The 12,994-nt window shown below is 31.2% G+C and overlaps 1 protein-coding gene across 1 annotated transcript; it reads right to left on the minus strand.

Annotated features, from left to right (window-relative positions):
- Positions 1-4,048: 4,048 nt before the first annotated feature.
- On the minus strand, positions 4,049-7,229 carry LOC114282412 (UDP-glycosyltransferase 83A1). The gene is given in 3 exon segments (XM_028225089.2): positions 4,049-4,444; positions 4,446-4,738; positions 6,591-7,229. Coding segments are annotated over 3 exon segments (1,014 nt in total). The 5' UTR covers positions 7,081-7,229; the 3' UTR covers positions 4,049-4,213.
- Between the last annotated feature and the right edge of the window lie 5,765 nt (positions 7,230-12,994).

Raw genomic sequence — 12,994 nt, forward strand, 5'->3', positions numbered from 1 at the left:
GCCGTAGTAAGTCGGCAAAAGGTGGATTGTGTTGAGATATGTATTGAGAAGTGTGTTGAGTTAGTGATGTTATTTGTGACTTGTGATGAATCTGTGAAATTGCAAATTGATGTGTAATTTGGTATAAAGAGGAAATGTACATAGACATTATTTGTAAAGAATGGAACCCAAAAATAGTAAGGGGATTATGGATTGGTGATAGTGAACATAATGAATTAGTTATGACAATAAAAGTAATTATGAGTGTTGTTCTGTAAATAAACGAGAGATTGAATTGAAAGGGGTTTATTGATCTTGTGTTATCTTGAAATGAAATTTGAGAGTGTAAATAACGATGTGAATTGAGTATAGGAGAATTGTCAGTGAAACAAAAAGGGAACTTGAACTTAAAGTTATGGAGTTCTAAATAAGTATAATGAGTAGAAAGGAAGAATGAAAGAAAAGAGGAATATTAAAAATAGAAATTAAATGAGAAATATTTTGGGAATTAGCTAATAATTTTTAAATGATGTTGTTTCTCAAATATGTTTGTTTCACAAGGATTTATGGTTTTCTAAGGTTAAGGGATAATTTTTAATGGCTGAAGGTTTTTCTTAAAAGCATTTAAATGGTTTTTGAGAAAAAGGCACCTTACTTAAGATATTTTGAAATTATAAAATGTCACCCTACTATATAGTATCATCCTACATGCATGATCATTTCTATCTGTGTGTTAGTTATTGATTCAGAACTATGAGATTCCTACTGGGCATTAGTGCTCACCCCTTGTGGTTTTATTTTTTTTTACAGGAAGAAAGTTTGGATTCTTTGATTGAAGAGTTATGGAGTCCTTTTGTATAACTTCATAGTTGATGTAAAGGAAATGGATCTTGTATTTGTATTTATTTATTTGTAGCTTCATAGTAGGAGATTGGCATGGATTGTTGTCATTATATTATTTATTGAGAGAGAGAATATGTATTATTTTGTTTCTATTACTTAAGGGTAATAGGCATATATATAAAATTTTAAAAAAAATGGACCTAAATTACAAGCTTTTGGTAATGTTTCCAAATAATTAAAAAGTTTGGGCGTGGCAAGTTTTGGGTCAGCCAACCATTGTGCCTCCCGGAGAGGTTCTCTTTTGAGATGTCTAGTTTCATAACCTTGCTACAGATGTTTTTGTTTTGTTTTTCTTTTTGGTACATTGGGCTAAGTTCCCTTTTTGGCTTCATCTGTGTATATGGGTGACGTAAAACTAATGTATTTATGACGTCACATATATATAAGTTTGTTTTAAATATTTCTGTTTCATATACATTAACACAGCTCTATGGACTATATATATTTCTATATTTGCTTCCGCAACCTCTTATTATACGTCATTATGTTAAGAGGCCTTTGGTAATTTAAGAATGACTGGCCGGTTATGATGCTAAACTTATAAGAGTGGGTTTGGGTCGTGACAATACTCCCAGAATACCTAATAATCATCCATAATAGTATAAGATTAGCTACAACTTGGATAATAGCATGCTCAAACTTTCATATATCAATAAATTAAAGAAAGCGCGGCCTTATTTGGCGAGTGACTTTTTTGACTAAAAAAGTCACTAAAAAAATAAAAAAACCAACAACTTATACCAAAAAGTTAAAGATTCATTTTTCTCTCTATTATTTGCACATCTTTTTGTAAAAAATCAAATAGTCATCCCAAACATACTAATTTTTTTACATCATATTTTAGCTAAAAAACTAAAAAATTACTAAAAAAGTATGTTCTCAAACGAGGCTTAATTACATTGATCTATCCTACTCCATTAAAGTTTAAATTAACATAACACTAGTATACACAAATTTCTTGTACGCAAAAATAACGACAAAAAAATAGAGTAACAAATATAAATTTATTGATTGATTTGAAATTTTGCATGCTTACAACACCTTCAACATAACGAAAAAAATATGATACCATTTGTAAAGCAGGTTATTGTAATTATGTCAACACAACATACTTCAGCAACAATTTAAATTGAGTAACTAGTTGAAATATCCTCTTCATTGTTTCACATGTTGCACAAATCTTTCAAAATTCTTTCAAGAAGATCCACCTTTCTCAATGCCGTTTCTAGCAATTTCCTTCAACTTCAAACTATTTGCTTTTATATCATCATCAGAAAGCAAATTAGTGTCTTTATTTTTTTTTTATTTGAATTATTTTGATTAATATTATTTTTGAAAAGAGGGAGGATGACTTATCATATTATTTTGAATTTTAAAATTCAAAATTGTAAATAGTTAGAACTTTTTTTGTTTTTGGATTTTTGACTTAAAGAACTAACCAATAGATTTTTTTTTTTATTTCTTTAAAAATTAACAAACTAACAAAATTAATTTGGGAGTTTGAAACTTCCACAATCATTATTCTTAAAAAGATCATTTTCCTTATATATATATGTATATATATATAGATTCTTTTTTATCACTAATTAAAAATAAATAAATAAAGATAACCGATGATGATAATAATGTAATCTTATTTATTTATTTTAATAGTCATGTGCTACTTACCTAAAAAAAAAAAAAAAAAAAAAAAAAAAAAAAAAAAAAAAAAAACCTCCAAAATTTAAATATGTGAACAAAATGCTTTTAGAATTATTCATGCTTTCCACTGTTTATTTAAGTTTTGTGCCTACAACCACATTTGTTGAAGCTGTTTATTGTTTCACTGTTACTCGTTTTGCTTCTCTTTGACACAAATACCTTCATTTATGTATATTAGGATAATTACATTCACCACCCTTGACAAATAGTATAATTACATCTTGCTCCGTTAATATGGGATAATTACACCAGTCTCCTCTCACTTTAACTGTTGTGTATACCCATTATGATACATTTTGTTAGTCTTACCGATGTTTTGACTATGATGTCAGCATATCATAATATGAAATATCTAAAATACTCTTAATTATTTAAAGTAATTAAATAACCCTAACTGATTGAAGTGATATGTGCTCGTTGATATGTATTGATATAAAAGAAGAGGAAATGACTAGAATGCACATAAATTCACTCTTGTTTCCATTTGCATTTCATTACAGCCATGTATGGGAGTCTGAAGAAGGTGAAAGTGGCCATTTGAGGATCTAAGGACAAAGGTCCCAATGTCCCATAAGAAGGAAAAATTCATTACACAAAGGAAAAAGATCCGGACCTCCACTGGGGGGTCACCCCCACGACCCCCACTGGCCTGTGATTGGCTAGTTTTTTTTTTTTTTTCTTCTCCTCCAATCACCAACTCCCATGTGTGTGTGGGGGTGGTGGGGGTGGGGGTTTGAGGGTGTCTCAATCACTTCCCTTACACAAATAATCTAAAGGTAAGAAAGAAAGGCATTCACCATGTTTGGATCTACTTTTTTGAGTTATTTTTTTATAATTTTGATTTGAAAAGTGACTATTGTTTGGTTTCACTTTTTAATTTTGCAAATGAAATTCAAAACTCCCTCCATTGGATTTTGGGCACCGCAAATGATGAAGTTTAATAGTAAAATAACAAATAAAAAAATAAGAATATATCACATCAAAAGTAGTGAAGAATCTTGGCATGACAATCAAACAAGAAGAAGTTTGATTTGGTGAAGATGTAACAAACAAAGCAATAGGTAATCTGTTGAGGCAAGTAGAGTTATTAGTGTATGCTCTGTCTATCTAATCACTTTATGTCAAATACAAAATATTTCTCTATTTCCCGAATGCTTCTAGAAAATTAGATTTTGAATTTTTTTTTTCCTTGATTTTTTGGATAACCAAACAAAAAATCTAAAATTTCCTAAAATTGAATTCAGAATTTAGGAACCAAACCGCGTGATTGAGTTTGAGATTAGGCTTCTATATTACACTGTGATTTGTCTTTTGTTAATAAAGTAGGATTTGATATATTTCACATACATGACCAAAATGGTAATTTGATAAATTTCATCTTTTTTTAGTTTCTACTTATCATTATAACTTGAAAATTGGGGAATAAATCATTTTATTTGTAGATTAAACTGTTGAGGATGAATACTTGGATTATGAGGCATTTTATTTTATTTTCATTCTGCATTTTAGAAAACTTCATTTCTTATTTCAACAAAAATGATTAACATTTCAATTCATGATTTTACAACAATGCATTGAATTGCCAGAGTCTAACAAACAGTAAAACTAGTTGCATCAATCATCATCTTCATCACTGTTTCAGATTTTGGACAAATCTTTCTAAATTCTTACAAGAAGATCCACCTTTCTCAATGCTCCTTCTAGCAATTTCCTTCAACTTCAAACTATTTGCTTTCATATCATCATCAGAAAGCAATTTCTCAATCTTGTTCTTAATTTCGTGCCTTGATACAATCTTATTTTCATCGTGTTCCAACCTTAAACCAACTTTCCAGACATCACAAATATAGCTTCTGTTGTGAAATTGAATCCTGGAGCCTCAAGCTTCCGGTAGAACGCCTCTGTTCATCACTCGTGAGTAGTGGTCCGACAGGCAACATTTTGGGAACCAACTGGGAAATTGACGAGTTGAGTTCATAGAATGGGTTGCACATAAGACAGGTAGAGAGTTCCACACTTTGGTTGATGGACAGAACATTTTCAAAGAAAATCTTCTGTAATTTGAGATCACTTGTGTTGCACCAACTAAACTCGGTGCTGCTCCAAGCAGGAATGTCCTTTGACAAGATGATGAGCTCATTTCTCAAAACAGTTACTGCAGGGAACAAAAATCAACAGGTTAATGTTTGATTGTGTTTTTGTTTTTCGTGTTTTCTAAGATTGAAATAATGTACAGTTTGAACACATGCACCCATTGTTTCAATGTCATTTTTATTTATGTGCGAAAATAGTTTTTGAAAATTCAAAATGCTTAAAGTGGATTGTTTTCAGAAAATAAAAACAGAAAACAAATTGCTGTTGTCATGGTTGGTTGTATTTTCATTTTTTAGAAAATAATGTTTGGCTTATTGTTTTTAAAATTGGAATTTATCTATAAAAAAAAAAAAAAAAAAAAAAAAAAAAAAAAAAACCCAATTTTTTTCGAAACACTAAAAAAGATGGCATTGAATTTTTAAAAGGAAAATGTACGAGTACGAAATAATTCTTCTCATATGATCCTGTTGATCAAGTTTGTACTCTTCCAAACAACGTTGCTTTGCCACCTAAAAACACAAGTGTGAGCTAACCGGCGGGTGTGTGCCGGAAACCCCTCCGATGCCTAAGTCAGCAACTAAACAACAGACAATAAGCTCTGTGTATACTAGAGAGTAAGAATTTGGATACCTGTCCATAGGTCTGGTCATGAGCTTTTATAGACTTTACTTTGACACAATCCTAGTAGGATTCTAACTCTCCCTATGAGAGTCCTCCTAGGAATCACACACCCTACTCACTACCAACCAAGTGAGATGGTTTTGCGCAATCCTAGTAGGACTCTAGTAGAGTCCTCCTAGGAGTCATACTCCTACTCACTACCAACCAAGTGAGATGGTTTGCACAATCCCAGTAGGATTCTAACTCTCCTTAGCAGAGTCCTACTAGGAGTCTCATCACTGCAAGCCAAGTGAGATGGCTGAGCCCTTTACCTCGGTTATACATTTCTAACCGAACTGTCTTATCTCGGTCCCCTGCCATTCGAATTGTGTGATCGAAAGCCAATCTATCGAATGCCATCCTGCCAAGCTATACACAGCTCGGCCCACACCATTGATGTTACCTCGGTTTGCTACAGAACTTTTCTTTACTTCGGCTGTCATCTTTACCTCGGCTCTGTGCTCAACTAAGTAATGGAATAGAAGCATTGACCGAGCTATACCTAGCTCGGCCATCTGTCTTACCAAACACCTCGGCCAACCCTTGGGCCTAGTATTTAAGTAGCTCGGTCAACGCCCTTGTCCAGTTTGGTACTCAGATAAAAAGGGACCGAACTACCCGTCGTCCATACTCCGACCCTTATCTCGGCCCATTACGCGGCCTAGCTCCCAAAGAAGACTCTTCCTAGCTCGGCCCAATTTGTTTACAAATTACCTTCTCAGAAAATTATTGAAACCACTAATTAGTAGTAGCACTAATGATATGGCAGTGGCCTCACCCACTGTCACAGTGTTGCTGTACCTTTTTTTTTTTTAAGTGTGTACCAACTCACTAGTGGTGTTTTAAAACACCACTTTTAATGGTATGTATCATTGCCGTTTTAAAAAAATTATTTTTCATAAAAATTACTGTAAGTCAATGGATTTTTTCTCCCTTTTTTGTGTTCAACAGAAACAAACTTAGGGCTGGTTTGACATAGACTATATAATCCATCTTTTTATCTTTTTATCTTTTTTCCATCACATCACCTCTTTACTTTTCTGCACATCTTTTCGTAAAAAGACAAAAAGTGCACTTTTTTAGAACACTCCAAACCAACCCTTAATAGGATGGAAATTATTCTTCACTTTTAAAAAGTAAAAATAAATGAATAAGTAAAATCAGACAATTTTTTGAAAAATATTTTCCGATCAAAACAAACAGAGCATTGAATAAATTGGACAGAAAGTGAATAGATATCTTATTCTTCTTACCATTCATATCTAAAACCCCTAATTCAATAAGCTTTGGAAGGTGAGGATGCAAGAGTAAACCCCCTGGTCCAGCAGGCCACACTACAGCTTGCTCAATTCCCATCTCTTTTGCAACCTCTAGTATCCACCCTAGGGTTGCATCTGCTATGACACACCTAATCATCTTCTCCTCTGATTGGCCAATCTTTTCAATGAAATCCTTAAGATGACCCGGCATGACTCGCCGGATACTCTCCATTACTTCAACACCGTCCCTCTGATCATCACGGGGTCCCAATCCGTCAGGAATCGAAACAAGTCTTACCCGGTTTTGCAATTCTTCATCCTTGTGATCTGGCATAGCAGCCATGATCTTGGCATGTATGAACTCCGTGTTAACAACTGTAACTTTGATTCCATACTCAGCAATTTTGTGTGATAACTTCAAGAGAGGTATGACATGCCCTTGTGCCGGGTATGGAACAACCACTACATGTGCTTGCTTGCCCATCATGACTTATTCTTTGTTTCACGAGAGTGACGAAAACAACCTCTTCAGTAATGGTGTGGATGGATTGGAGTCCTAGAAACAGCCTCTCCGGTAATAATAGGGATAAGCCGTTTCTATTGTTCTTTCATCAAAGGAGATAGACGTCTCAATCTACATAGGGCATTTACGTATAAGTTATAATTTAGGATAAATTATAAATAAATTCCTTGGATTTCTTAAAATATGAATTATCTTTTGTGATTTAAAAAATTACAAATATTTTTCTATTAAAAAATTTTATTTAACATAATTAGTTAAAAATGTGAAATTTTTAACCGTTCACCTATACAATAATAAAATTATCTTAATTATTAATTGAAATAAAATTTTAAATTTACTAAATACCTTTAATTAACTTGATAATTTATTAATAAAATGATCATTTGTTATGAAATTAGAAACCTTTGGGGGGCATAATGTAATTTTTAAAACCACAAAAAGTAATTTATAATTTAAGTAAACCTCATGGGGTGTGTTTGTAATTTACCCTATAATTTATAAACTTATGTTACATTAAGTTTTAATTAAGATTTGTTAGATCTACAAGTTTTATTAAATTTTTAATAATTGGAATTGTCCTTCAAACAATGATTGCGTATCATTTATGATTATCTATAAAAAAAAATATGATGATTTGACATTTATTTTGATTTTTAAAACTTTAAAATATTAATTGAAAATTGAAAATACTAAAAAAAAATTATATGCGAAAAAAAAAACTAACAGTATGTTTGGTTTGACTTTTTTGAATTAAGTTTTTTGAAAATTGAATTTTTTGATTTTTGGGTTTTTTTGTTTTTAGTGAATATTTTTAAAATTTTCAACATTTTTTTTACTTTTTTAGTTGCACCTTACTTAGATGTATCTAAAAAGTAAATAAATTGTGAAAAAATATTTTTAAAAATTAATAAATACATAAAAATATAAAAAATGTACTGAATTCTCGTATTTTTTTTATATTTTTGGTATTTAGTGAATTTTCAAAAGGTTTTTTTCAAAAAATTTTTACTTTTTAAGTATATGTATGTTAGGTATGTTTAAAAATTAAAAAAATTGCTCAAAATATTAAAAAAAATTCAGTAAAAACAAAAAAATACTGAAAATAAAAAAGTAAAATTTTCTGAAAAGTGTTTTTGAAAAATGATAACCAAGCATAGTTTTTTTTGAAAAAGTTGAATTCTTTTTTGTACAAAACTGAAAATTTTGTGTATAAAAGAGTATGATGATGAAATATTAATGTACAAAACTTTAAAAAAAAAAAATGTGTTTGGTTTCAGTTTTCTGAATTCAATTTTTTTAAAACTGAGTTTTTTATTTTTCGTGTTTTTTATTTTTTATTTTTAGTGAATATTTTTTAAATTTAAAGTAATTTTTTTACTTTTTTAAATACACTTTACTTAGATGTACCTAAATAGTAAAATATTTGTGAAAAAATATTTTAAAAAATTAGTAAATACACAAAAATATGAAAATGTACTAAATTTTCATATTTTTTTATATTTTTTGGTATTTAGTGTAATTTTTTAAAGATTTTTTTCACAAATATTATACTTTTTAAGTGTATTTTTGTTAGGTGTGTCTAAAAATTTTATAAAAAAAAAATTACTTAAAATATTAAAAAATTCATTGAAAACATTAAAATACGAAAAAAAAATTGAAAACTATTTTTTGAAAACTAGAACCAAACAAACTTAATTTTATGATTGAAAAAAACTGTTAATATTTTTAATTTTATTGAAAAATTTTAGGAGATGAGTCATGCTAATCCACACAACACATAGGATCAGTGGTCTAGAGTGATTCTCATTTATTAAGATTTTCACTGGCATGAGTTGAAGTTTCGGGAGAGAAAAACTAGTTGACTTCTATACAAAAAATAAAAAAATCATTTGTCTTGCATTTTCTTTGTATACGTAACTTTTATAATATATATTTGGAAAATTTTATGGTATATATACACCATGTTTGGTTACAATTACGATCTTTGTTTCTTTTGTTATGGTTTACTATAATATCAGTATGATATATTATAATGTTAATTATAATATTATTTTGATTATAATTTAAAAGTTATTTAATTGTACCTTATGTTATGTTTAGTTATGGGGTAAAACACCATTAAGTTGACATCTTATAAATCATTTAGTCCTGTCTTTTTTTCTTGTGGACTAATAAGTCCCATTTAATTGTAAAAGACCCTTTTGTACATTGGCCCCTTATATTATTTCAAAAAATGTAGGGGTATAACGGGAGTTTTGGTGATGTTGATTTTACAATTTTTTACAAAAGCTTACTGTATGGGTTTTTGGATGTCCCTCCCAGCCCATTATTCCGAAAGAGATGTGAATGGCAACGTTAGGGGATGGTAATGTTGCTATGTAAAATGTTCCTACAGTGTTCAATGATTTGGGAATGTTAGTTTGGTATTCGAAGTTGCCCCAATTAACATTTGGTTCCTATCCCAAACCCTAGAAAAACAATTTCCATTTGATGTGTTATAACATTGAACAGTCTGAATCGAGTGGGGCTGTGTATGTTTTCTGCCTTCATTGCAGTTCGCATCGTGACAGTCGGCACCATGAAGTTAACCACCACCCAGCATCTATGATTTTGATTGTGTTAGTCAACGACGGTATCGAGTATGTGTAATCCGACTTCTTATTCCAGTAGGTTTGATAGATTATTGTCGGTAGTGTGTTTGAGTGTGTTTGGTTAATAGTGAAGTATGTGCATGTGTGTGATGGGTGAGTATCCATGTTTGTTGTTTGTGTTTGATGTTGTTCGATTGGGGGGGTTTGGATTTGGAGAGGGGTGAAGGTCTGGGGGTCGTGGTCTGGGTAGTGTTAATTTTGGGGGGAACACTATAGTTGATGTTGCGGGGGGTTATTGTGTTGTGATATTTTAGATTGCTGTCAATTTGATGTGAATGGCAACGTTGTGAATGACAACAACACTGCAAACTCTATTCTTGTGTCAAAAAAAACACAACACATAAATATGGAGTGGTGTGTATGTCAATGTTAGTGGAAGGGAAATTTTATGATGATATATATGTTTATGATGTTCAATGGAAGGCCATGGAAATGTGTCCGTTTTGAGTGGGTTTTGTTGTATTGGTGGTAAATGGGTTTGTCCCCGCGCAGCAATGTCAACAATACAACAATGAAACAGACCTGCAAATTCCCACGCAGCAACGTCAACAACACAGCACCCGAAGTAGAAATTGACCCCCCCCCCAAAAAAAAAAAAAACACCCCCCCTACATCAACGATCCACGCTCCCACATCAGAAAAACACATTCAATGGGCAATAACATTAGCCTCACAAATCACTCCACGCAATTCCAAAAAAAACATTGGGAACATATCATCGAGTCTAGATCCTCCACCATGACACCCTTTGGTGCTTCCTGCTGTGACACCAAAATGGTGTCGTTTTGGCCTAAATTTTTTTTTTCTTCCCAGTGAATCAGGATCCCCTCCTTGAGTTTCCTACTTTACTTCCTACTTGCTAAGTTATTGGGCCCACTTTTAGGCTCAATTTCGATGATCCGAACCGTTCACATTTTAAGATTTGTTAAATATATCATACCTGTAAAAAAATCAAGTTGATCGGATATCAAAAAGCATGTGTTCGAAAAACTGTTTATTAATTTAAAAAAAAAATAGTTTTTAGTTCGATGATCCGAACACATACTTTCTGATATTCGATTAACTTGATTTTTTTGTGGGTATGATATACTCAACAAATTTTAAAATGTGAACGGTTCGGATCATTGCAATTGGGCCTAAAAGTGGGCCCAATAACCTAACAAGTAGAAAGTCTAAGTAGGAAACTCAATGAGGGAATCTTGATTCTGTTTTGTTCTTTCTCTAAGCTCTCAAGGGATGCAGAGTTGATAACCCTAAGTACCTCGAATGACCAAAGACGAAGAAGACTATGGCAGCGAAGGCGAAAGAGAGACAAAGAGAGAAGAAGAAGAAGAAGATTTAGGTGAAGCAAAATCAAAAAAAATAAAAAAAATAAAATAAAAAATTGAATTGGTTCTTAATCGTTTTTCACAAACATGAATCTCTTTCACGAATCACTCTTTTTGTTCAACACACTTCACTCAACTCCGCTCTTGCTTGGAAGTCCATCATAGATTTTATCTTTTCATCAATTCTTTATTTGCTTTTATTGAAATAAGGGTTACTGCTCGCATTCATTTACAAGGCCACAAAATAACTTAACTAGTCAACAATACCAAAATCAATTCAATACTTTTCTACATAGAAATTCACAAATCCACTTTGTCATCATCATTTATATATAAAACCAAATCAAACCAACCAGAAATCTAACAGAGACTCTACATATGATCCTAAAAACAAAAACAAAAAAAAACCGAGACTATGACACAGTCCGTGAAGGCAGCGATGATCGGAGTCGGAGTCACCGGCCTCGTTTCTGAGAATACCTAGATCATAATGTGTTCTCTAAGGTTTCCCACATTACATTCTTTTGTCGCATCGCTGTCGTCGCCCTCTTCCTCTTTGTCGAGTTACAGTTCTTAGTTCTCAAATGATTGAGAACTTAGAGAGAAAAGAAAACAGGGGAAAAGGTAAAAGGGAAAAAGGGCACACAAAAAAAAAAACAAAGCTTCGTCAAAACGATGCCCTTTTTAAACAATAACAGGATCGCCGCAGGATATCGCGACAGACGATCTGAACTCACATATCATCATACCTAAATAAACCCACCCAACATTAGTAAGAAGACCCAAGATTCCACATCAGAAACCCAAATCAAATGGGTAACATCACTAACCCCCCAAATCACTCCACACAATCCCCACAAAGAATTTGAAAAATAACACCATAACATAACCAACTCACCAAAACATTAGAAAAAAATCAAAACCAAAATCACAATCAAGGGTAAATAAGTAAACTCCACAACCTCTAAATTAAACAAAAACAACATACCATAAATAAAAGGACTAATTGGTTTAGAAGAAAACTTCTAGGATTAAATGGAGCAACAGTTTCTCAAATGGGATTTTTGAGTAATTTTTCCTTAGTTGTAACTTTATTTTTTTTAGGGGTATTTACGCACAAATCCTAATTTATTAACTTATATTCCACTAAGTCCTAATTAAGGAGTAGTTTGAGATGTTCTAAATAAGTACATTTTTTGACTTTTTATAATAAAAAAAATGTGTAGAAAAATAAAGAAAGTGGATAGAAAAGTAGAGAGGAGATATTGATAGATGTTGATTGATGTAACCCAAATAAGTGTAGGTATGCAAAAAAAAATTATATTTTTTTAGTACATAACAAACACCTAAGATTTTTTTGGATCTTCAAGTCCCATTAAAATTTTAATAGTTGGAATTACCCTTAAAACAATGATTATCTATAAATAAAAAATATAAAAAAAAAACGATGATTTGACATTTATTTTGATTTTCAAAACTTTCAAACTAAATTTTTTAAAAAAAAAATTATGTGCGAAAAAAAATTTGAAAAAACTGAATTATTTTTTTGTACAAAATTGAAAATTTTGTATCTATAAAGGAGCATGATGATGGAAGATTGATGTGTAAAAAAAAAAAAACCTTCAAAAATGAAAGTTCTCAGTTTTAAAATTGGAAAATAACTATTAATGTTCTTAGTTTTATTGGATAGTTGAATCAAACCAATAAGTAGAAAGACAAAAATGTTTAATCTCATTGTCTGTTTTTTTATCAGCAAATGAAACAATTATTTGGAACATTACTATACAAAATTGCTAATATTTTTAGTTTTAAAAATTGGAAAAAATTGATAATATTTTTAATTTTACTAAATAAAATTTGTTGGTTCAAAAAATCTTAAATAATATCTAAACTACC

Source organism: Camellia sinensis, chromosome 4 (genome assembly GCF_055761805.1).
Source record: "Camellia sinensis isolate YWXY chromosome 4, ASM5576180v1, whole genome shotgun sequence".
Classification (NCBI taxonomy): domain Eukaryota; kingdom Viridiplantae; phylum Streptophyta; class Magnoliopsida; order Ericales; family Theaceae; genus Camellia; species Camellia sinensis.